General features: G+C 38.0%; 1 protein-coding gene across 2 annotated transcripts in view; it reads left to right on the plus strand.

Moving 5' to 3' along the window:
* Positions 1-26,842, plus strand: part of Snx13 (sorting nexin 13) — a 107,923-nt gene that overhangs the window by 73,612 nt on the left and 7,469 nt on the right. Inside the window, exons 17-24 of one of the 2 annotated variants that reach the window (XM_036205750.1) lie at positions 417-486; positions 5,345-5,517; positions 9,598-9,705; positions 11,360-11,470; positions 20,671-20,832; positions 21,721-21,792; positions 25,216-25,361; positions 25,574-25,642. In XM_036205750.1, the coding sequence (XP_036061643.1) occupies positions 417-486; positions 5,345-5,517; positions 9,598-9,705; positions 11,360-11,470; positions 20,671-20,832; positions 21,721-21,792; positions 25,216-25,361; positions 25,574-25,642 (911 nt within the window). The remainder of the gene's footprint in view (positions 1-416; positions 487-5,344; positions 5,518-9,597; positions 9,706-11,359; positions 11,471-20,670; positions 20,833-21,720; positions 21,793-25,215; positions 25,362-25,573; positions 25,643-26,842) is intronic. The other variant, XM_036205751.1, reaches the window with a different exon arrangement.

The raw sequence follows: 26,842 nt of genomic DNA on the forward strand, positions 1-26,842 counted from the left end.
TGTTAACAACAGTGCTAACAAATATAAATCTGTCTGAAGTGTATTTCACCTTAAAATTTTTTATTGTAAAGGGTTCCTATTTTTAACTTCCTTTATATTGTCTATAATTGAAAATAAGTTATTGTATGTGGATAAGTGTTGAAGAGGCTATCATGATATGTTGTTACTAAATTGTTTGGTTTTATGGTTTCATTTTTTATTTTTGTTTCAATTTGAGACTCAAGGTTGCAGCCTCAGTCTCCTATGTGCCAGGAGCTCGGGAGCTTAGCTTCCTCATCTAGCGCCCTCAGTGTAAACACAGAGAGCATCCTGGTCTAGGAGTGGTGGCCATGTACACAGTGTGAAATGGACTTGAGGAGACATGAATGGTAGACCTTTGATTCCTGTAAAGTTTTGTTCCCTAATTTTTCTTGCAGTCTTTAGATGACCTTTCCAGTGTGTCCTCTGATGACTCTGGACAGCTTCATGCCTACATTTCCGACACTGGTAAGAGCCCTCGTGCTGCAACTACTCCTAAGTACGGGCGATTGGAACATCCCTGTTACTTTCCCATTTATTGTTCCATTCAGCTTGTTTTAGGATCACATTTTCTGATTTTGTTTTCTTGAAATAAATTCTTCATTAAGTCCTGTAATGTTTGGTTGCTTGTGTATTTGGATATTTTTCTTCTCTAAGGTTGCCACTGTTAACATTTGAAAATACTTACTTTCTATGCATTTTATCATTTCAAGGATATTCTAGAGCCAGTCTTTTCTTCTTTGAACTTGAATCTTGCTGGTAATCCCTTTCATAATTTCTATTTCTTTGTTGCAGAACTCTCTGATCTGGATTTGTTTCATGTACTCAAGAGTTGGCAGAGGTAGTTGGGTAGATAGAACTTGTATGCATTCCTCACAGGCCCTCACAGATACTTTCATGGGTTGAGCCATCTAGGACCTTGTGACAGTCTTAAGTAATGCTGATGAGTATTAGAAATGGTAGTTTTCTCCTATACTACCTATAAGAATGTTTTTGCTATAGTTAATGCTGTATTATACAGAGATACATGTCTCAAATTTCATTTAGTTTACATTTTAGATTTTGAAAAGAGATTTTGATACATAGTCTAGTTTGAAAAGTAATGATCTGCATTTTTATGTATGGCTTTGCTTTCTTATTCTCAGTGGAGCTAAAGACTCATTTGTATCCTCACATGGAATAAGTTGTGTCAAGTGTTTTTTCACCTTTTACATGTGGTGAATACATCTATTACTCCCCTTTTCGACATCACTGGAGAGCACACTGTCATTTAAGTAGAGGTCTTGTTATTTTTCCTTTGAACTTTTGAAGCACTTGTCCACCTTTTCCTTCCACAAAGTTTTTAAAAAACTAAAGAAAGTCTTCATATTCTTTCTTGGCTTGTCTTCTAAATTTAAGGATATCTTTTCATGTAATAGTCTTTCTTTATTTCTTAGAAATACTAAATTTTATGTCTAGAAGAGGACATTCATGTCTATGTCTCTGATGTTAATATTTCTCTTTAGGCTGTTCTGATTTTCTAGCTGTTTAATCAGTTGTTTTTTTTTTTCAACAGTGTATTATTCTTTGTATGAAAGCATAAGGCAAAACATTTTAATAAATTGTTTCTTCTCTCATTGAAACATACAGAAATTCTGGGAAAGCAATACCATATAGTGAGGTTAAAAGCACAGCTTTGACCAGTTGCCTGAGCTCAGACCTCCACTCTGTAGCTTCAGTTTTAGCTACTGGAATTTCTTCACCTGTCAAGATAGAAATACCTATCTCATGAGATGGCTATAAGTGTACCTAACTACTGCTGATTGCTCATGTGTGACAACTGGACACTGACCCATGATCTCATGTCCTTAACATGTCTGTTGTTGAACATAAAACTGAAGTTCATTGCTCTGCTGCTCTAAGACTGCTCCATGACCTCTACTATCTTCTTCTTTTTTTCTTTTTTTCTTCATCAAAAGTACCTGTTTTCTGAAATTAAAAAATGTTACCCTCATCATTCTTGTTGCTATGCATGCACCTGCGTGGCCTCTTTGCCCTAACAGTTTGTGACAAATCTCGATTATCCTTTGAAAAGTACGTTTCTACATGCTCTCTGTCTGTTCTGTTCCTTGCTATTCTCCTTGTCCTCATTAATTTGTAATTGGTTATGATGAGCTGCCTGATTGGCTTCCACATTATATTTTCTAAACATCCCTTGAACACAATTGATAAAGCCAATCCTTTATTGATCTGGCATCAGTGTTTAGAAAAGCTGAATCTTTACCTTGCTGGAAAAGTCATCTATGATTTGATACGACAAGTCTGTAAGAGAAAGTTGACAGTAAGATGTGAGCAGTGCACACTGCAAGAATGTGTGTATAGAATGTGATGACTAAAGAGTTTCTATTACTGATATTCTCATCAGCGTAATTGAAGTGGGCCAAATAAAAAGTATTGGTAATATATGTAAAGGGAAGGAAAGACTATTTTAAGTAGGAAGTGCAAATTTTGGAAAAGTTATCATAAATTGTTAGAATAAGGCTTTGTTGATGTATATTTGCCAGTATAGATATCTACTTTTATGGTATTGAAATAATTTACTAAGAAGGTACATAGAGACTCCTTTGCTAGATGATTTGAAAGATAACTCTTAAAAAAAAAAAAGAAAGAAAGACAGACAGCTCTAAAACCTCTCTTTCTTTTTTTCACAATTATGGATCATTGTAATCTATCATTATATGTTAGAATTTTTGTTAATATAGTAGACTAGACGGCCACCATGCCTTCCACACATGGCAGTGTTGTAAAAGTAGCTGCAAAATATGCAGGTGCCATAGCCATGAGGAAGAACGGGTTCTGGGATGAAGAAGCAGCGATGCCTCGTGAGGCTCAGAGTAACATAAAGAGCATTTCACTCAGCTCCTGCATTTGGAATCCTTGAGTCTGTTTTCTCCGTGGAAAAAAGGAGTAACACTTGTCCTGTTGTCTAAACGACAAAATAAGATGGTGTGTCTTGGTTTTGGTGACATTTTTGTGCCCTTAGTTTAGGGAGAGCAGAACTGTGTCCTTTCAGTGTCAGAAAAGACAGATTGATGTGAACAAGAACTAGGAAAACTTAGTTTAGATCCAAATGTAAAGACTGAGAAATGCAAAGGTCATCATAGGGAATGGTATCTGATATCCCCCTAAGAAGTGAAACCTCAGTTTATGTGCCTACATGAGAGTATCTGCATTTCACTGTTCTCTGGTTATTATATACCCCAGTGTATCAATCCAGAGAGAGCTAGTATAGTTGCCCTTCGGAAGTCATGGCATATTTATTCCTAAACCTCTTCAGAGAGCGAAATCCACAGATACTCTGTTCTCTTTTATGACGTCACAGAGTATTTGCAGGGACCTGTGCATATCCTCCCATATCCTTTGAATCATCGCTAGATTGATAACCCAATGCAATGAAATGCTGTATAAATGATGTACTATATTGGCTAGAGAATATGGATAAGGATAAAAATAATCTGTTATACTAGTACAAGTATGTTTAAAAACTATCCTCAGTGCTCAGTTGGCTGAATTTAAGTATGCAGAGGGCCAGCTGTGTGCAAACACTTTACAGTGGTAACAGCTTCCCTAGTGCGTCCTTTCATAAGCCAGAGCACTCAGGTGCCTAAGCTTGAAGGTGAGTTTCAGAAAGCAGCTCCAGGAAGAACTAGGATCCACAGTAAAGGAAAGTTGTATACTTGAAAAATCAGAAAGTATCATTTTAATAGTACTTAAATCTGTTAAAAAAAAAAAAGAGAAGAATAAGTCCTAAGGCAAGCATGAAAAGAACCAAGAAAAGAATGTAAAATAAAAAAAAAATACAATGATTATAATTAAGATGAAGATCCAATTAAGAACTTGAGTAGAGGGGCTAAACTGCTTTGATGCTGCCACACATAGCAATATTATAAATGGATGAAAGAAGTTTACAGATGCCGTAGGCTATGAGGAAAAATGATGGTTCAGTTGGTAAAGTGCTTGCCACAGAAGCCTAGGATTGGAATTGAGATCTCCAGCGTCTATATAAAATGGTAGCACTTCAACATGCCCTGGAGAGCCAGGGCTGGGCAGGTAGAGAGAGAGTGTCCTTGGGACTTTCTGGTCAGCTAGTCTAGTCAACTCTGAATAACTCCAGGTTCTGTGAGAAACCCTGATCAAACAAACAGACAAAAAGTAGAGAGCCTGAGAAAGATATCACCATTGGCTTTTATATGAATGTACGCACATGCTTGTACTCCTACATGTAGATACACACTAGATAAACATGAAAAGAAAGTAATGAAGTTTGGAGACCTAGAACAGTGGTTCTCAACCCAATCACCCCGCCTCACCCCACCCCCCGCCCCCGTGGGTCACATTGCATATCAGATATCCTGTATATCACATATTTCCATTTTGATTCATAGTAGTAGCAAAATTACAGCTATGAAGTAGCAGCGAAGTAGTTTTATGGTTGGGGTCAGCACAGTGTAGCTGTATTAAAGGTCCCAGCGCTAGGAAGACTGAGAACCAGTGCTCTATAAAGCAGTGAGCTTAGGAAGACAGGAGCATGGTTAAGAGCTCTTCCCTTTATCTGAGGTGAGCACAAAGTAGAAGGAGTCTTCACCTTCACAGGCTCCCTGCCTTGTATGCTGTGGAAAGTTAGAAGGCTGAGGGATTTATTGGTTTATTTATTTGTTTATCTGTTTGTTTGTTTGTTTATTGACTTATTTATTGCTGCTGTTGTTGCTAACTTCCCAATTGTATGATTTGTGGAAAGTTAGAAGGATGAAGGATTTATTTGTTTGTTTGTTTGTTTTTATTGACTGGTTGATTGATTGATTGCTACTGCTGTTGCTAACTTCCCAGAATGAACCGTATCTGTAAATTGTTGAATGTAATTGGTAATTCTGAGAAAAGAATTACCAGGAGATAAGCTTTACCCTGTGGCTTTGTTGTTGTTGTTTAGTTGAACAGATTTTAATTAATTATAAATAAATAGTAAAAGCTTATTGCTTGGTTTCCGGGTTCCTGGTATACTGAATAGTACTGTGACAATATTCTTAAAAATGAATAGAAGCTCTTGGAAAGAGATTCCAGTGGCCAGTGGCATCCTCAGACTTTAACTTGCCTTATGTTGTAGTCATTGCTTATAATACCATAGTCCTGTGAGCACAGAGGGTTGGACTCTCTTTATCATCGCTGCCATTCTGTTGTCTGTCACTTCAAATTCTCCCATTTCATGTTGTCATGTTTGTCTGTTTGGTTTTGTTCTTCATCTCCTCCTTTTTGTGTCTTTTGTTCCTCTTCATTTGTTTGAAATGACTAGTATATGCTGACTATGACCCATATGCTGTGGCAGGCGTTTGTAATGATCATGGCAAGACATACGCACTATATGCCATCACTGTCCACCGGCGCAGTCTAAACACCGAGGAGATGTGGAAAACCTATCGGCGGTATAGTGACTTCCATGACTTCCACATGAGAATCACTGAGCAGGTAATGAGGTTTGTAAAACTTGTGGCCTTTGTACTGTTTCTTGGTTCAGCTTTGGATCTACATTTCTCTAAGGATGTTCACAGTGAATAAAGTTAATGAGAGAACATAAGGTACTGATTTTTTATATAATTGCCATGATTTTAAGCAATGAGCCACTAAATCAGATGTGGAAACTTGAACCAGTCTGCTCATTGTGGAGTAACACCAAAGCACCAGGGATACTTTAAAATGGAAGAGTTAATGGATGTCATTTCTGATCTGAGAGAGAAAACAATGGATGGAGGGAGGGAGGGAGGAGATCCTGTGCTCTGCAGAGGTGCTGGTTTGCATCAGGGAAGGAGTCTGCTGCAGCTCATTTGAATACAATGGTGGTTTTTGGAGGCGTAGTTCAAAGCTATAGTTATTTTGAATGGTACTTCCACCCAACAATGTTGCTAAAACCTGCTTAAGTTATTTTGAATTACTGTCTAAAATGAACCTGACATTAACCAAATACTGTTTTAAGTTCTTAATAAATTTAATCTTATTTTGTAGAAATAATTGTAAAGACTTTTAAAGTTAAATGAAAACATTGTTTTTCTTATTATTTTTGAAAGCTATTTTTTCTTCTTCTTAACGTAGAAAAAAAAATACATACCAGATGAGATGGAATAGGTAATCTGTGAAGCTTATTTTCACTGTTGAAAGTCTTTGATTGATTCAAAATTTTAGTTATCTGAGTAATATCAAGCCAGTAAAATAAAGGTAACACCTAATTGGATGTCAAATAACTTTGTACTATAGCAATCAGAAAATGTCCTTTTCATTTAATGTATTTGGAAAAATATGGTTGGTACCATGATAATCTTATTAAAATATTTAGCAGATACAGGAAGATTAAACTAGAACTTTAAAATGATTAAAAATGGGAGGTGTTGATCAACTTCTGAACATCAGTAATAGGGCTGTTTTTAAATAAGTAACTGTCTTTGGAGATGTCTTTTCCTTTATATTTTTCTATGTTAATAATCTTTTATGAAGGACTCTCCAGCTCACATTGGAGAAAGACTGCTTATTTCTTATGTATTAGGTCATTGTCTAAAAGCAGCAGCTCATGTAGCTCTTTCATGCACTTGAACCAGTTACAAGTTTTTAAAAATTATTAATGGCCAAGAATATTTTCACTTAGTGCAAATTAGTGGAAATTTGGTTTTACAGGACATTTTTTCTGTGAACAAATAGTTACAATTTTTCTCTTAACAAATAAATAAGTAGTGCTTAAAACTGAAATAAATTATTTTAAAATTAGTGTCATTTTGTTTAATTTAGTGAATAATGTTTTTCCTCAATCTAAGTAAATGAACTATCATTTTCTTTAAAGACTTTAATAAATAGTCTTACGTTTATGGAGAAGGTTGATATACTTACAGAGTTAAAAATTGAATGTTATATGCATTTAAAATGGCCTGAACTAACCATTCATTTATCTTAAAAAGATTTATTAAGTTTTTCTTATATTCCTGACTCTTCTCAGTTGTAGGAAAATCACAGTGAACCAGGTAGGCAGTGTCTTGACTCTAGGAGTATACATTATTGTAGATACTGTACATTTCTGTTTCCCAGAGTGAAGTCTGTATGAGTGCACAAACACGCTGATGTCAATGATGCTATTAAATATTCAGTTTACAAATGAATGCAATCATTAAGTGTGTTAGTATTACACATTTTGAATTTCTAGATGAAGCATAATTTCAAACCTGTTTCATTAAATTTCTAGAGGTGTATTAGGAAGCTAAACTTGATATATTTAATGTTGAAAGGTAAAATCTTTGGGCTTAGAGTGTCTATGATTTATATTAAGTATATGAGTTCTTTTAGAGGACATTCTGATTTAGTATGTGCCAATTCTTATTTGTTTGGACATTTTTCTATTTTTCTCATTCTTTAAAATATTTCTGTATGTATTGATAGGTTATATATAAAAGTTAGCAGATATAAAAGTTAACGCTTTTTCTCGTGACAGGATTTTAGAATACTGATGTACAGGCAGATAACTTACAAAAGATTGTGTCTTTAAAATCCAGACTTTCTATTTTGTGATGTTAAGTTATTGTTGTGGTTTCTTAGTATTTTAAAGTCTATGGGGAAATTCTTATTTTAATGACAACTGGCATTTTTGTTCATAAAATACTTCAGACTGGGTAAATCACACAATGACAATAATTCCAAAAGCTAGAAGCCTGAGGTCCAGGGTTGACAGGTTTGGCTTTCCTGGCTTCTCAGTTGTCTCAGACAAGGACATGGCCTCTCCCCTGTATGTGTGGACTTACAGCCTACTTCAGAAGTCTTGGATTAATTTAATTACCTCACTAAAGACCTGCTCTTATAATATATGATTACAGTATGGGGTACTAGAGGTGAGGCCTTCCGCAAGTGAACTTGAGAAAATACGGTTCAGACCCTTGCTCTTTGGTAAGAAAGGAAACTAAGTGGGTAATTTAGAGTCATATGCATAAATAATAATTTAGGAAGTAGTCGGTCTTTTAAAACAGCATTGGATGTTGACTTCCACCTTGTAATTTTTTTATTTAAAAAAAAAAAAAGAGGGGGTGGGGGTGGTTCATTGAACCAGACAGTCTATTTTACTTAGTGTTTTCAGTGAAGTTTCTTTGGCTTTATATGTAACCAGATCTGTGAGTTGTCACTACTACAAAGTGCTTTCAACGTGTTGCTCCTGTCTGTTTTTCCTTCTTGATAATGACTAAAGGACAAGAATTATTTTACATATGTAATGGGCAGTGGACCTGTTCATGTTTTCACTTTAAACAACCGTTTGCTAGTTCACTGTGTTAAAGATGTACATGGTTCTGAACCCCCACCCCCTCTCTGCAATAAGGGTTGGTTTTCTTCATAGAGATATGTAGTTGGAGAACTTCTCTCCAGGTTTCACCAAGCTCCCGTGGTCCCACAACCCACGTATAAAATAATCATACAGACACTTATATTATTTAAACTGCTTGGCCATTAGCTCAGGCCTACCATTGTCTAGCTCTTACTCTTAAATTAACCCATTTCTGTTAGTCTATTCTTTGCCATGTGGCTTGTGGCTTACCGTTGTCTTTACATGTTGCTTCTCCTGGCAGCTGCTGGCAGTGTCTCCTTCCAGCCTTTCTGTTCCTAGCCTTCTCCTCTTCCTTGTCCCGCCTACCCTATCCTTCCTGTCTGGCTACTGGCCAATCAGCACTTTATTTATACAGAGTGATATCCACAGCAGAGATAATATATTTTAAACAAAGGATGGTTTTAAAAAGCTTTGCTTGCTTCAGTGTGTTTACTATGGAAAGAGGGAAGAAACTGCCCAAAGCTGCAGTTCCTAGTAAAGTCCTACCTAGTAAAGTCTCTGCCCGTAGGCCATGTGAGCAACTGCTGTAGTAACAGCTTGTGTTGAGAAGGTGTAGTAGATTACTGTCATAGACGGTGAAGATGCACCTAAACATCAAGTCTGTGAAGGCTAGACTGCTATATTGCTTTAACATGGCAGTGACTCTTCGGTCTTTTTCATAGTGTAATCCATGAGATTATTTTTCATATGGTGATGAGGAAAGATTGTTAATGCTTATTATAGATGTATACAGAGTTTAATATAGTTGCTGTCTATACTTAATAATTTGTCTTTTCTGCTTTATATATATGTATATATATATATAAAACAGTGATTATTTTATTGTCATTAACATTAAATTAGTCTTTTAGATTTTAACAAGCCATAATATCATAACTTTGATTAAAAATTTAAATCTTTAATACCCTGTTCATGAGTCAAATGGTTGCTAAGAAAAGTATTACTGTTTTACTATGAAATTTTGAATAATCTGACAATTATAACACCAAAATGAAACTTCATATGGCTGAATGCCCATTTTCATCAGTTACCTACCTTCGACACTCTTCACCCATTATTCTTTATGATAAAGAAGGGTATTTGGGGATGTTTAATGTAAGAAAATAGAACCTCAAATTACGTGAAGATAATTTGTAGAGAAATTGTTAAGTGGAAATTATTTCTCTTAAAAGAACTGTTGAATGTATTTTCTCTTCTAGTTTGAAAATCTGTCAAGCATATTGAAGCTCCCTGGTAAAAAGACTTTTAACAACATGGACAGAGACTTTTTAGAAAAGAGGAAAAAGGATTTAAATGCCTATTTGCAGGTAAGGGCATTTTGTTATTTCCCATAGATTTCATTTGCTGCGATGCACATGTAGAGTAGATTTCTTTATTGAGTTATGTTTGGTGCAGCATATATGCTTAGCATGCCTGTGACCCTGGCTGTCTCCAGCCGTATTATCAGTAAGAATAAAAACACAACTGAGTATTTTGCTGTAATAGTGGACTGATAACCAATTTTGAGGAGTGTATCAAATGTGACATGTAGTCTTTTTAATAGTTATTAACTATTTCTATATTTAGTGATACATTTAGACATTTTCTTTTAAGCACTCAAGACTTGTTTCCTTATGTTTGCATGAGTATGTGTAACATGTTTTTCAGATTATTATAACTAGATATATGGTATACCCAACGGTTATATGCTCCCAATTCAATACATAGTAACTTTTCCGGTTACCACAAAAAACAGAACATTTTTTGTTCTCTGACTAGTTCAAGAGAGGAATGTAGCTGGACATGCTTCTTGGACCCACCATCTTGGTCATAAAATTTTCTCATAGGAAATAACAAAACATATTGTACAAGTTACATATTGCACAGGCTAGTAGAATGCCCAGAGATGTAAGTGTTACACCTGAATACCCAGGAATTACCCCAGTGGGGTAATGAACCTTTTCAGTTTATCCTAGTTTAGTATTTATAATGGTTCTGCATGTCTCAGAAAGGCATCACCACGGCCGATAGTGCCCCACTACTTAGCTCCCTGTCTGCAGGAGGAATCAGCAAACTGCAGCCAAACAGGCTGTTTGCGACTAAGAATTTTTATCTCTTGCCTGGAGATGTTCTCTTCTTTTCTTTTCTTTTCCTTTCTTTTCCCTTCCCTTCTTTTCCTTTCTTTTCCCTTCCTTCCTTCCTTCCTTCCTTCCTTCCTTCCTTCCTTCCTTCCTTCCTTCCTTCCTTCCTAACTTCCTTCCTTCCTAACATCCTTCCTTCCTTCCTTCCTTCCTTCCTTCCTTCCTTCCTTCCTTCCTACCTTCCTTCCTTCCTTCCTTCCTTCCTTCCTTCCTTCCTTCCTGTTAACAAGCAGGAGATTTGAATAGTTACAGTAGAGACTCTGTGGTCATAACCTACATAATTACTATATGGCTCTTTTAGAAATAAAAGATTTAGTAAATTCCATCCTCAGAATCTAGTGAAATTTAAAAGCTAATATACTGAATAATTTGTTTCCTGCATGGGACTGACTCGGTGACTGCAGCTGTGCCTCCTTGTTTTGTGTACTGAAGAACAGGAAGAGAAGGAGGCAAAGGTGTGGCTGCTGACCTTTGTCTTCTCCCAGCTCCAGGCTGAATGCATAAATGCTACATTTCTAAAGCTGTTCTTAAACATTTCAAAAATAGTCAATTTTAGTTCAAGTAAGATCCCTGTCAGTTCATTAGCATTTGTGTAAGCAATATTTTGTTTTGAACTTTTATGTTTCTTGTTTCTGTGTACCATAAAATTCTATTTTCTTTAACTTTAATTTTGAACATTATTATATAGACAACACAGTTTTCTAATGTGTTTAAGTTGTAGAGTCAGAAAATAGAGTAAAATTAAAGTATTTTATAGTCTTAACTTTTTATAAAATGAAATTATAAAAAAAAATAGTTTCCACTGTCCTTCCATCTTAAACTCCCTTCCTTTCCCTATTAGTTACTCTTAACTCCTGAGATGATGAAGGCATCCCCAGCTTTGGCTCACTGTGTGTTTGATTTCCTTGAGAACAAAGCCTACAGTAAAGGGAAAGGTGACTTTGCTCGTAAGGTAAGCATGCTGTTGAATCTCCTCTTCAGATACTCTTTCATGGTTCCTTTTTGATAAAGGAAAAATACAGATTTGCATGTGTTTTAAAATGATATGTTAAGTGTGTCTTGGCATGTTGGCTGCAATCATTGCACTGTTGCCTGGAGTATCTGTTAATCCCATCCAAATCATCATGGCCAAATTGCTCAAGTGGTTAACTAAAACAAGCTTTGTGTGTGTGTGTGTGTGTGTGTGTGTGTGTGTGTGTGTGTGTGTGTGTGTGTGTACATTGGCTGTCTCTCCCCAGAAGTGGGAATCAAGAGATCAGCATTGGATGCCAGGAAGAGGTTTTTATTGCTCAGGGGTATAAGGTTTCCAAGTGGCAGATTTGGTGGGCAAAATAGGTGGGATTACAGGAGGAGACATTAGCATGAGACAAAAACTTAACTATAGGGTGGTCATAACAACCTTTTAAAACAAAGGTAAGGTTGCAAGATGGTTGTAACAACTTTTGAAATAAAGACAAGCTTAAATGTTAATAGGGATGTGTTCTAGTCTTCTTTGGGGTATTTTCCCTATTTCTTAAAAAAAAAAAAAAATCTGTAGAATGATTCAGAGAATAACTGCCAAGCAGCCTTTCTCTCACTGAGATGTACCTTTTTTCTACTGTTACATTGTGATGCGAAATAGTGAGAAGTAGAAATTTAAAGTTAAAATTCCGTTGTGTGTTGTGCTACTAGAAGAGAGAACTGGGTCGAGATGCACCTGAAAGAACAGACAGCTGGATGTACTTGCACTGGTGCCATGATTTACTCTTGTGCCTTGTGCTTTGAAAGTTTGTTTCTTGTCTGTTTTCAGACTATTTCAGAACACTTTCTAGGTCTGTTTTCAAATAAAACCTGTATTTGTAGAAGTAATCATAAGATGGACTGTTATACTTATGAAGTTCTCTTTAGTGAATATTATGTTATATTAAACGTTGTAACTTTCTCATTATTTGTGTGTCTTAAATGTGATAGATGTTCTCATAAGGTCCTTTCTTAGAATCCTGCGTATCAGGCTGGACATGCTGGCACAAGCCTTTAGTACCCAGCACTCAGGAGACAGAAACAGGCAGATCACTGAGTTCCAGGCCACCATGGTCTACAGAGAGAATTCCAGGACAGCCAGGGTTACACAGTGAAAACCTGTCTTAAAAACAAAGCAGCAGCAAAAATATAAATTAATTAATAAATTAATAAATTAATAATTCTACCTGTGTATTCTTGATTAAGATTGAATATTCCATAAAGCATAGCAGCTTTATTGGTGGCTGTCTTACTTTTCTGTTCCTGTGATAAAACACCAATGCAGTTTTTAGATGAAAGAGTTTATGGAGCATATGGGGTCAGAGGACTAAAGTCCATGGTGTCAGAGCAAAAGGCATGGCATCAGGGACAGCTGAGAGCTTGTATCCTGATCTACAAGTAGGAGGCAGAGAACACACTGCAAATGCCATGACTCTGTAAACTTCAACGCCCATCCCCCAACAAGTCCCAAACAGTTCCACCATCTGTGGACACAGTATTCAAATATATGGCCCATTCTCACCTAGACCGTCACATTCCTCTTTCTGTCCCCCATAGGCTTGTGGCCATACATAATGCAAAATGCTTTTAGTCTCCATAGTCTTTCACATCTTTTTTTTTGAAAATTTATTTTATTATTATTATGTGTTTTAATTTTATACATCAGCCATGGTTTCCCCTGTCCTCCCCCCTCCTGCCCCCACTCCCACCTTCCCCCCAGCCCCTCCCCTCCATTCCCATCTCCTCCAGGGCCAAGACTCCCCTGACGATTCAGTTCAACCTGGTGGATTCAGTAGAGGCAGGTCCAGTCCCCTCCTTCCAGGCTGAGCATGTGTCCCTGTGTAAGCCCAAGGTTCCAAACAGCCAGCTCATGCACTAAGGACAGGTCCTGGTCCCACAGACTGGATGCCTCCCAAACAGTTCAAGCTATTCAATGGTCTCACTTATCCAGAGGGCCTGATCTAGCTGGGGGCTCCACAGCCGTTGGTTCATAATTCATGTGCTTCCATGCGATTGGCTCTTTGTCCCTGTGCTTTTTGCAATCTTGGATTGAACAATTCACGCTCTTGCAGTCCCTCCTCTTTCTCGACAGTTGGACACCTGGAGCTCCACCTGGGGCCTGGCTGAGGATCTCTGCATCCACTTCCATCAATTATTGGATGAGAGTTCCAAAATGACTGGTAGGGTGTTTAGTCATCTGATCACCAGACTAGGTCAGATCAGGCTTTCTCTCTACCATTGCCAACAGTCTACAGAAGATATATCATTGTGGATTTCTGGGGACCTCTCGAGCACTCTGCCTATTCCTGTTCTCATGTGGTCTTCATTTATCATGGTCTGTTATTCCTTGTTCTCCCTTTCTGTTCTTGATCCAGCTGGGATCTCCTGCTCCCCTAAGCTTTCTTTCTCTCAAATCTTGCCTTTTATTACTCCCACTATAGTGTAGGTTGTTCATGTAGATCTCATCCATTTCTCTATCATTGGGTGATCCGTTTTCTAGGTAGCCTCCCAGGAGTTGTGTAGCAGTCTAGTCATCTTTGTTTTACATCTGGTATCCTCCTATGAGTGAGTACATACCATGTTTGTTCTTCTGAGTCTGGGTTACTCACTCAGGATGATTTTTTCTAGAGCCATCCATTTGCCTGCAAACCTCATGATGTCATTGTTTTTCTCTGCTGAGTAGTACTCCATTGTGTGTATGTACCATATTTTCTTTACCCATTCTTCAGTTGAAGGGCATCTAGGTTGTTTCCAGGTTCTGGCTATTACAAACAAAGCTGATACAAACATAGCTGAGCAAATGCCCTTGTGGTATGATTGAGCATTCCTTGGATATAAGCCCAAGAGTGCTACAGCTGGGTCTTGGGGGAGAGGGATTCCCAGTTTTCTAAGGAAGCGCCATATTGATTTCCAAAGTGGCTGTACAAGCTTGCATTCCCACCAGCAGTGGAGGAGAGTTCCCCTTGCTCCACATCCTCTCCAGCATAAGCTGTCTTCCGTGTTTTTTATCTTAGCCACTCTGGTGTAAGGTGGTATCTCAGAGTCGTTTTGATTTGCATTTCCAGAGATGTTGAGCAATTCCTTAAATGTCTTTCAGCCATTTGAACTTCCTCTGTTGAGAATTCTCTGATTAGTTCTATAGCCCATTTCTTAATTGGACTGTTGGGCATTTTGCTGTCTAATTTCTTGAGTTCTTTATATATTCTGGATATCAGCCCTCTGTCAGATGTGGGGTTGGTGAAGACCTTTTCCCATTCTGTAGGCTGTCACTTTGTCTTGTTGACCGTGTCCTTTGCTCTACAAAAGCTTCTCAGTTTCAACAGGTCCCATTGATTGATTGTTTTTCTCAGTGTCTGTGCTACTGGTGTTATATTTAGAAAGTGATCTCCGGTGCCAATGCGTTCAAGACTACTTCCTACTTTCTCTTCTATCAGGTTCAGAGTAGCTGGATTTATGTTGAGGTCTTTGATCCACTTGGACTTAAGTTTTGTGCACGGTGACTGATATGGATCTATTTGCAGCCTTCTACACATTGACATCTAGTTATGCCAGCACCATTTGTTGAAGATGCTTTCTTTTTTTCATTATACATTTTTGGCTTCTTTGTCAAAAATTATATGTTCATAGGTGTGTGGGTTAATGTCAGGGTCTTCAATTCGATTCCATTGGTCCACATGTTGGTTTTTATGCCAGTATCAAGCTGTTTTTATTACAGTAGCTCTATAGTAGAGCTTGAGGTCGGGGTATCATGATGCCTACAGAGGTTGTTTTACTGTACAGGATTCTTTTGGCTATCCTGGGTTTTTTGTTTTTCCATATGAAGTTGAGTATTATTCTTTCCAGATCTGTGAAGAATTGTGTTGGTAATGTGATGGGAATTGCGTTGAATCTGTAGATTCCTTTTGGTAAGGTCGCCATTTTTACTATATTAATCTTGCCTATCCATGAGCATGGGAGATCTTTCCATTTTCTGACATCTTCTTCAATTTCTTTTTTCAGGGACTTAAAGTTCTTGTCATATAGGTCCTTCACATGCTTAGTTAGAGTAACCCCAAGGTATCTTATATCATTTGTGGCTATTGTAAAGGGTGATGTATCTCTGATTTCCTTCTCAGCCTGTTTGTCTCTTTATTTTGTCTTATAGCTCTGGCTAGAACTTCAAGTACTATATTGAGTAAGTATGGGGAGAGGGGACAGCCTTGCCTTGTTCCTGAGTTTAGTGGTATCACTTTGAGTTTCTCTCAATTTAATTTGATGTTGGCTGTTGGCTTGCTGTAGATTGCCTTTATTATGTTTAGGTATGTTCCCTGTATTCCTGATCGCTCCAAGACCTTTATCATGAAGGGGTGTTGGATTTTGTCAAATGCCTTTTCTGCATCTAGTGAGATGATCATGTGTTTTTTTTCTTTGAGTTTGTTTATATGGTGTATTACATTGATGGACTTTCGTATGTTGAACCACCCTTGCATCCCTGGGATGAAGCCTACTTGATCATGGTGGATAATTGTTTTGATGTGTTCTTGGAGTCTGTTCACCAGAATTTTATTGGTATTTTTGCATCAATGTTCATGAGAGAGATCGGTCTGTAGTTCCCTTTCTTTGTTGCATCTTTGTTTGGTTTAGGAATCAGGGTAATTGTAGCCTCATAGAAGGAGTTTGGTAACATACCTTCTGCTTCTATTGTGTGGAACCATTTAAAGAGTATTGGTATTAAGTCTTCTTTGAAGATTTGGTAGAATTCTGCAGTGAAACCATCTGGTCCAGGGCTTTTTTTTGGTTGGGAGACTTTTAATGACTGATTCTATTTCCTTAGGGGTTATTGGACTATTTAAATGGTTTATCTGGTCTTGATTTAACTTAGGTATGTTGTACCTATCCAGAAAATTATCCATTTCTTTTAGATTTTCCAGTTTTGTGGAGTAGAGGTTTTTGAAGTATGACCTGATGATTCTCTGGGTTTCCTCTTTGTCTGTTGTTATGACCCCCTTTTCATTTCTGATTTTGTTAATTTGGATGCTCTCTCTCTGTCTTTTGGTTAGTTTGGATAAGGGCATGTCTATCTCGTTGATCTTCTCAAAGAACCAACTCTTCGTTTCATTAATCCTTTGTATTGTTCTCTTTATTTCTATTTTATTGATTTCAGCTCTCAATTTGATAATTTCCTGGCATCTGTTCCTCCTGGGAGACTTTGCTTCTTCCTGTTCAAGGGCTTTCAGGTGTGCTGTCAAGTCACTAGGGTGAGATTTCTCCAGCTTCTTCTTTTTTTTTTTTTTGGTTTTTCGAGACAGGGTTTCTCTGTGTACCTTTGCGCCTTTTCTGGAGTTCACTTGGTAGCCCAGGTTGGCCTCGAACTCACAGAGATCCACCTGACTCTGCCTCCCGAGTACTGGGATTAAAGGTGTGCGCGCGCCACCACAGCCCGGCTTCCAGCTTCTTGATGTGGGCATTCAGTGCTATGAATTTCCCTCTTAGCACTGCTTTCATAGTATCCCATAAGTTTGGGTATGTGGTGTATTCATTTTCATTGATCTCTAGGAAGTCTTTAATTTCTTTATTTCTTCCTTAACCCTTTGGTGATTCAGTTGAGCATTATTCAGTTTCCATGAGATTGTAGGATTTCTGTAGTTGAAATCTAACTTTAAACCATGGTGGTCTGATAGAACACAGGAGGTTATTCTAATTGTTTTGTATCTGTTGAGATTTGCTTTGTGGCCAAGTATGTGGTCGATTTTAGAGAAGGTTCCATGGGGTGCTGAGAAGAAGGTATATTCTTTTTTGTTTGGGTGGAATGTTCTGTAGATATCGATTAAGTCCATTTGAGCCATAACATCAGTTAAGTCCATTATGTCTCTGTTAAGTTTCAATTTGGCCTATCTGTCCAGAGGTGAAAGTGGGGTGTTGAAGTCTCCCACTATTAATGTGTGGGGTTTTATATGTGATTTAAGCTTTGGTAATGTTTCTTTTACATATGTGGGTGCCCTTGTGTTTGGGGCATAAATGTTCAGAATTGAGACTTCATCGTGGTGGATCTTTCCTGTGATGAGTATGTAATGTTCTTCATCATCTCTTTTGATTCATTTTAGTTTGAAGTCTATTTTGTTGGATGTTAAGATGGCTACACCAGCTTGCTTCTTAAGACCATTTGATTGGAAAGTCTTTGCCCAGCCTTTTATTCTTAGGAGGTGTCTTTCTTTGAATTTGAGGTGTGTTTCTTGTATGCAGCAGAATGATGGGTCCTGTTTTTGTATCCATTCTGTTAGTCTGTGTCTTTTTATAAGTGAATTAAGTCCATTGATATTAAAGGATATTAATGACCAGTGATTGTTCGTTCCTGTTGTTATTTTTATTTTTTGGTGGTAGTGTGTGTGTGTGTACTTCTCTTCTTTGGGGCTTACTGCTGTGGTGTTATCTATTGCCTGTGTTTTCATGGGTGTATCTGCCTTCCTTAGGTTGGAATTTTCCTTCTAGTGCTTTCTGTAGAGCTGGGTTTGTGGATAAGTATTGTTTAAATCTGGTTTTGTCTTGGAATGTCTTGTTCACTCCATCTATGATGATTGAAAGTTTTGCTGGGTGTATTAGTCTAGGCTGGCATCCATGGTCTCTTAGTGTCTGCATTAGATCTGTCCAGGTCCTTCTGGCTTTCAAAGTCTCCATCGATAAATCGGGTGTTATTCTGATGGGTTTGCCTTTATAAGTCACTTGGCCTTTTTCCTTTGCAGCCCTTAATATTCTTTCTTTATTCTGTACGGTTAGTTGTTTAATTATTATGTGGCGAGGGGACTTTTTTGGGGGGGTCTAGTCTGTTTGGTGTTCTATAGGCTTCTTGTATCTTCATAGGCATTTCCTTCTTTAAGTTGGGAAAGTTTTCTTCTATGATCTTGTTAAATATATTTATTTATTTAACTTTGAGTTGGTATTCTTCTCCTTCCTCTATCCCTATTATTCGTAGGTTTGGTCTTTTCATGGTGTCCCAAATTTCTTGGACATTTTGGGTCATGATTTTGTTGGTTTTAGTGTTTTCTTTGACTGATGAATCTATTTCTTCTACCGTATCTTCAACACCAGAGATCCTCTCTTCCATCTCTTGCATTCTGTTGGTTATACTTGCCTCTGAAGTTCCTGTTTGTTTACTCAGATTTTCTATTTCCAACATTCCTTCTGCTAGTGTCTTCTTCATTTTTTCTATTTCCCTCTTCAGGTCTTGGATTGTCTCCCTTGCTTTTTCATGATTTTCTTTCAAGGATGTATTGTTTTCTTCTGCTTTAATGGTCCTTTCCTCTAGTTTTTAATAGCATTCTTTCCATTTTTTTTTTTTTTGTCTGTTCCTCTGCTCTATTTTTGATTTCTTCTATATAAGGCTCTAGCCTCTTCATGATGTTACTTATAAAGTTGTTTTCTTCTTCTTCTTCTTCTTCTTCTTCTTCTTCTTCTTCTTCTTCTTCTTCTTCTTCTTCTCCTCCTCCTCCTCCTCCTCCTCCTCCTCCTCCTCCTCCTCCTCCTCCTCCTCCTTCCATTCTGTGATGTTCAGGTCTAGCTGTTGGAGAAGGGCTAGGTTCTGGTGATGTGGTTTGCTCTTTATTTTGTTGTATGTACTTCTGCCTTGACGTCTGCTCATCTCCTCTTGGGTTCGTTCTTGGTCTTATCAGTGTACTTGGTCCAGAGAGAGCTGACAGATTTAGGGAGTCTCTCTCTGGTCCAGTTGAAGAGTGCTGGCCGGATAGGAGCTGTGGGGCTGGACTCTGAGTCTCAGGAAGTCCCTGCGGTCTCCTTATTTTGTCCAGATGGGAGCTCCTCTTTTCCAGATGGGTGTTCCTCTGGTCTCTGGTCCAGATGGGAGTTCCAGGGCACGATGGAAGCTTGGGGCTGGTCTCTGATTCTCTGGAAGTGGCTGGGGTCTCTGGCAGATGGTTGTGGGGGCAGGGTGTGGAGACTGCAGTCTCGGAAAATGGGAGCCTTCCCTCAGGGCCCGCTGATTGTCTGGAAACTGGGGCCAAGTTGGTCAGGTCCTCCCGGGATGGCCTGTGTCCAGCGGTGGGACCCAGGGGCAGTTGCCTCTCTGACTATAACCCAGGCATTCACTTCTGTTCCAGATGGGAGTTCCAGGGCGGACAGGAGCTGGGGGTTGGTCTCTGAGTCTCAGGAAGTGGTTAGGGTCTCGATGCCCAATGATTCTTGTTGACCTTTTAAGTTTACTTTTTTTTGATTATCTTGTTCCTATTGCTCCTTTCTATAGATATATATTTTGGAAAATCAACAGAATATTCCTTCCATAGTACAAACAGGCTGAGTGAGGATCAGTTTGAACAGGGCCCCTGAGATCATCAGGAAGCCACCTCCAACTTTATAACATCCAGCACTGGCAAAGGGCACCCCATACACCAGCAGAAATCCCCCTGAGAGACTAGAAGCAGCACCTAAAATAATGAAGATTGTCCAAAAGCCTCTGTACAAAATGAAGGGATAGGTAGGTTGCAGGGTCTGGCAAAGGTGTAGTGCAGTCCGGTGGTGTTGTCTGGAGAACTCTGCTCGATCTACCTCCAGTGTCCTGGGTCTGAAACCAAGAGCAGTCTTTCACATCTTAACGCAAAGTCCAAAGTCTCTTCTGAGTCTCAAGGTAGTCTCTTACCTGTAAACTCTCGTAAATATTAAAAAGTAAATAATAAACTTCCAACATGTAATTTCACAGAATATACATAACCATTCCAAAAGGGAAGGATGGAGGAATTGTGAGGAAATGTTGGACCAAAGCAAGACCAAAATTCAGGAGGGAAACTACAAATCCTGTGTAGCTTTGTCTGGTGTCAAAAGGCCTAGGTGACTCCACCCTTCTGGCTTTGCTTACCTCAGCAAACTTCTCCCTCTTGGCTAGTCCAACTCTCTCTGTAGCTCTTTGGCAGATGTCTCATGCTGTGGCAGATGTCTCACCATTGCTTTGGATTATGGTGGAAGTATGCAGTGGTTAATTGTATTTGCATCAGTATTTATTTGGGAAGGTATTCAGAATTTCTTCAGTAAGTAAACAATGAAGGCTTATATAATTTTTAAATGCAACGAATGACATATCATTGACTAGAAAATCATTTCATCTTCCCATGGTTGTACTCTATGTTTTCTCTAAGTTGGTAACTGAATATAATTTCTTTTTCGCTTTAGATGGACACTTTTGTAAATCCACTTCGCAACTCTATGAGGAATGTTTCAAATGCAGTAAAATCCCTTCCTGATAGCTTGGCCGAGGGAGTGACAAAAATGTCAGACAACGTAGGCAGAATGTCAGAGAGGTTAGGTCAAGACTTAAAGCAGTCCTTCTTTAAGGTAAGAAGATCCCCAGTGGTATGTAAAGCAAATTGTTGTTATGTCAGCTAAAAAGTGTTGAGCTACTTCCCAAAACTTTCAGACATACAGCTATAAAAAGGAAAGCTAAAGGGGCAAATTTATGTCAGAACTTACACGAAAAATCTTTTCATTAGTTTGTTGTGGCAGAATTTTAAAAATTCATTTACAATAAATATTTGAAATTAACAAAATTAATGTCTTGTATCAACTTATTACACTGAGCTATTTTGATTTTTTAATGGTGTAGATTTCTTTGCAAATAGATAAGTTGTACTTGTAAATAAGTTATACTTAATATTCACTCAAATATAAAGTCTAATTTCTCCTGATTCAAACACTGGAGGCCCATCAGGTGAAAATCAAGGGAGGTCCTCCGCTGTCAGTGTGTTAGTGTGTCCTCATGTGCACCACCTTGGGTGGTACAGAAGTGACAGGACGCTTTCTTACTACATTCCTAGATACCTTTGTTGTATTTTTGGCTTACACTTTTAAAATCATTTTGACATGGGTGTTTTATAAGGATGTTGTCAAAGCTGTAGAAGACAAAGCGGAAACCTAACACTTGAGTTGTTGTAAACATAGGTAATATCTAATTCCATGTGAATCTGAATGACATGTACACATATTTATTGAACACAGATTTCCCTTAATGTTAGAGTTCCTTTTTCTGTTAAGCATTGTACGGTCTTAAAAGCAGACTGCAGCGCTGTCCCCTGGCCATGTTGAGTTTAAAGTTTACAATGTTAAGCTTTGTTAATATGTTGCACCAGAAATCAAATCAAATGCTGGTGTTAGTTTTGGTTTATGGTGGTGGTAGGTTATTTCATTGTGCTAGTGTGTTAACTTTTTATTACTTTAAATGTATAGGTGCCTCCTTTAATTTCAAAGACTGATTCAGATCCTGAACATTGTCGAGTCTCAGCTCAACTTGATGATAATGTGAGTTAATTTTTATTTTGATATGTTTGGCAGATTTTTTTTAAGTAAGTGTGCATGTTTCATTCACTCAGATTCCCATATTGGGTTAAGTATGGTGAATTCTTATGGACTGAACATGTTTCTGATATCAACACTCTTAATTTAAAAAAAACAAAAACAAAAACAAAAACACAGAAATTACCAGGGCTCTTGAAACCACTCTTCTCCCTTGCTGTTATAACCTTCTCCTCTACCATGGACTTAACCACTCTTTCCCCCTGGTCTTCACACTTGGTACTTGTAAGTGGAACTACAAAGGGTGTACTCCCTTAGTCTGTTTGTTGTTGTTGTTGTTGTTGTTGTTGTTGAGCTTGGTGGTGGTCTTCTATGCTGAGTCAGGTCGTTGTCTTTCTCAGTGTTTGTGTCTTTGTAATCCGTGTATATAGTGATATTTTATTTGTATTGAAATGTGATTTTATTTGTATGTCAATAAAATTGCCTTGAGGTCAGAGCAAGCCAGAGCAGAAGCCGAGCAGTAGTGGGGCACGCCTTTAATCCCAGCACTTGGGAGGCAGAGCTAGGCAGATCTCTGTGTGTTCAAGGACACAGCCAGCATGGCAGACACACTACTTTAATCTCAATACCAACCATAGACGACCTGGAGGTCTGTACAAACAGGCAGTGACAAGGAGGTCATGTGGCTGGGTTTACAACCAATGAGAAAACAGAACAGAAAGTCTTTAAATAGACAGGACGCACAGAAGTAGGTCTCTTGCGGAGAGGAGGAACTGCAGAAGCAGTGAAGGGTAAGGTTTTCCGCTTTTGCTCTGACCTCATGGTTTTTAACTCTGCCATCGGTTCTGTGTTTCTTATTTAACAAGCTGGTTACATCTACAATTGGCGCCCAACGTGGGGCCAACATTTGTATCTCTGTAATTCAGCCTTCTCGTGGTTGTGCTTCATGTAGATTCATGTATTTTGGCCTTTCATTCAATGGCCGTATGGGTATCTAAATCTTTGACTCATTTTCCTATTGGCTCAGCTATCTTTGCTTTTGTGTGTTTTATTAGTGTGGATGCTGCATAGCATCTGAGTATGAGTTCTTTCTTTCTTATATGTGTATGTGTATATATCTGAAATGCCCCACAATATACTCTATGTAAATTGGCCTACCTTTTGTGTGTTTTATTAGTGTGGATGCTGCATAGCATCTGAGTATGAGTTCTTTCTTATATGTGTGCATGTGTATGTATGTATATCTGAAATGCCCCACAATATACTCTATGTAAATTGGCCTACCTTTTGTGTGTTTTATTAGTGTGGATGCTGCATAGCATCTGAGTATGAGTTCTTTCTTATATGTGTGCATGTGTATGTATGTATATCTGAAATGCCCCACAATGTACTCTATGTAAATTGGCCTACCTTTTGTGTGTTTTATTAGTGTGGATGCTGCATAGCATCTGAGTATGAGTTCTTTCTTATATGTGTGCATGTGTATGTGTGTATATCTGAAATGCCCCACAATGTACTCTATTGTAAATTGGCCTATCTTAGGGTCACAGTGATGCTGCCCTGTGGTTTTTCTTTACAGGCCCTCCCATTAACCATGGCAGCATTTAAATTTGCACTCTATCTGTGATTAATTGGATATGTAGAGTGGATAAGCATTCAGCTGGCCTAAGCACCATTTCCTGAAAGTCCATCCTACCTACTGTTTTGTTTTGTTCTTTATCATGTATGTGTGATTCAGTTTTTGAATCTGTTTTGGCTCTGGTCTCTTAGACAGATTTAGCTTAAAATTACAATTTCCTTTCTCAGTTTCCAGATAGATTAATTTATAATAAACTGTCTTGATTATTTTTTTGCTTCTTCAAGATCATTTTAGAATATTTCATGAGTTTAACATGTAATATCTATAAACATCTTTTATGTGGATTTTATAGTTTAACTTCTTTTCATAATGTCTTGTTCTCAAATTTATGTTATTATTTTAATCACATAATTGAGCAGTATTTATTCTACCACAATAATGAAATGAGTCACTCTCCCCCCAGTGTGTGTAAGTTATAAACTGTCCATTCATGGCATAAAAACTATACTAACCAAATGCTTGCAACATAGTAGTGAAGCTTTCAAACCCATGCCTAATGATCAGCTGTTACATATAGTTCTAAATCAATAACTATTTTCTACTGACATGCATAATTTTTCACAGCTGGTTTTTATTATTTTGCACTATTGAGTGAAGGCTTTCATGATTAAAGTATATTAATTTCTTTTTTCTTTTTTAACTGGTAAAAACTTTCCATATTCTGATCATGTATTTCCCTCCCCCAACTTGTCCTACGTCCTTCCACAATCCACCAACCACTTCCACAACCTATGTTCACTTTCTTTCTTTAGAAAAAAAAACAGGCAAACAAACAAAACCCAGAATTTAAAAAAAGAAAATAAAATCACAAGAAACCCACACATGCATAAAACCCCAAAGCCATAAAAACACAGAAATGGAAACCATAATATACAAGCAAAAGGCCAGTAAGATAAAAACTGCCCAAACAGAGCAATATGTGGTAAAAAGTCTGCAGAAATTATAAGTTTTAGGTGTCCTAACCTAAATTCTTCTAGATTTGCTAACTGTATTCACTCTCAGTTTCACAAATTATATAAAATATACTCATATTAATAACATAATATTAACTGTGCCAATTAAAGCATGCAATTGTTCTTTTTATAATGATAGTTTAAGTACTTAATGGGTTGTACTTTAACTTCTTTTTCCCTGAAAATAGTTGTATATTTGTGTGTGTGTGTCTGTGTGTCTGTGCGCGTGCGCACGCACAGACACACACACACACACACACACAAAACATCTTAATTAAGCAAAACATTCTTTGATTAATCTGTTTAAATATAGATAATAAGAATACTTTTATTCTGTTTTGTTTGTTTGTTTGTTTGTTTGTTTAAGAAGCAGGGTTTCTCTGTGTAGCCCAGGCTATCCTGGAACTCACTCTGTAGACCAGGCTGGCCTTGAACTCAGGGATTCACCTACCTCTGCCTCCCACGTTCTGGGATTAAAGGCATGTGCCACCACCACCTGGCCAAAATACTTTTTATTTTATGAAAAAATATTACCAGAAAATAATTATCAATTTTAATAATACATTACCAGAGTGCTAAAAGTTAGAACGAAATCATAAACTACAACCCTAGAATTTACTTAACATTGCAGGATTGTAAAATTCTGTGTTCTATAAAAGTACCTGTTAGACACGGTTTTTCCTGAATTAAAATGCGGTGTCATCTTCTGAAGACTCTAATGTCATATATTCTCTGACATTTTAGGTGGTTGCTGTTTGTTCAGTACAAATAGTCTTTCACAGTACGAAGCTAAACAGTGATCCTGATTTTTTTTTTTTTGTCTCATTTTGTTTCCAGGTGGATGACAATATTCCACTTAGGGTAATGCTGCTTCTGATGGATGAGGTGTTTGACTTAAAAGAGAGAAACCAGTGGCTGAGAAGGAATATCAAGAACCTACTCCAGCAGCTGATCAGAGCCACCTATGGTGACACTATCAACAGGTAGCTGTTCTGCTTCCATGAGAGCCGCTGTGACTGCCCTAAGTGAATGGCCCAGCGTTATCAGGCACTTTTTCTTGGAGTTTTTAAAGATCGTCAGGTCTCGTCTTCTCAGAAGAAGCTTATCTCCACTCAAAGTGTTACTGTGAGACTTGTGTCAGTTGTATTTGCCTGCTAAGACTTTACGCTTACTCTTTGAAATGTCTTACTTTCAGAAAAATAGTTGATCATGTTGACTGGATGACCTCACCTGAACAAGTAGCTGACTCGGTGAAGCGCTTCAGGTATATCTTCAGACATAGTCCCAAGTTTAGCATTGCTATACGTACTTGTCTGTTAACTTAATGGTTTTGTTTCCTTCCTGGTCTTAATACTGGTTTGGATGAACAAAGACTTATGCATATTTGGGGCTGGTGAGATCATTTGGACACTAAAGGCATTTGGCATGCCAGCCTGGTGACCTGAGTTTGATCCTGAGTCCACATAAAGGTGAAGGAGGAGACTACTACTCTGCATTTGTCCTCTGACCTCCATGTGTGTGTGCGCTGTGGCCCTTGTGCCACCCCCCCCACACACACACACAGAGATATACATACCATGTGTATGCACACATGATAATTATAATACATAAGCCTCTGTCCTGGCTATTGACTTTTCTAAACTAGACTAGCAAAGATGCAGAGGGAACATTTTTAAAATGATAAGGTGAGATTTTAAGATCACTGAAATAGTATTAGAAAGTTGGGACTGGTGGGGTTTGGGGTAGAGGCCAGAGGGTCAGAGGTGGAAGATTAGTCTTGACTGTGTTGTGAATTCAGGGTCCGCCTTGGCACTTGAAAACCCTGTTTCAAAAAATTAAAATATTTTATCATAGAAATAACTCAGTGAAGATTTTTAGAAAATTGTATCTGACACATTAATCTTTAATGTTTGAGGACAGTACAAATAAAAAAAACATTGACAGTAATTTTTAAGTTTATATTGCAGAATATATTCAGAGCACTCTGTCACTCACTGAGGAGGGAGAGATAAGATGCAGTTTCTTCAGAAGAGCACAGAAAGCAAATAGAGAAGTGAGCCCTCTGTAAATGCAGAGATAGGCAATGCATAGGGGTTCCTCACATCTGTACTTCAGATGTAAGGATGGGTTAAGAAGGGAACTGTCAATGTTATGCTGACTTGCTTCTCACTGATTTTATGTCCTTTTCATCAGGTGTGCATTTTGTCTTCACTTTGCTGTGAGACAGTGGGGCTTAGAGAAGGAAAGTAGTTTTCTATCTGGGGATAGAAAAGGAGGAATCTCTTTTCTGATCAGAAGCTAAGTTTCTCCCTTTTGTACTGTATTGTTTCCAGAGTCAGACTGCCGGCCCTGGTGTGTTCATTTAGTTAGGGCCAGTGAATCCTGTAGCAGTGGTTCGCAGCCCTAAGTGTAGATTGCACTCAGCTGGGGAAGTTGAACCCTTTGTGGATTCTTTCTCTAGAGA

The sequence above is a fragment of the Onychomys torridus genome, chromosome 14 (genome assembly GCF_903995425.1).
Source record: "Onychomys torridus chromosome 14, mOncTor1.1, whole genome shotgun sequence".
NCBI lineage: Eukaryota > Metazoa > Chordata > Mammalia > Rodentia > Cricetidae > Onychomys > Onychomys torridus.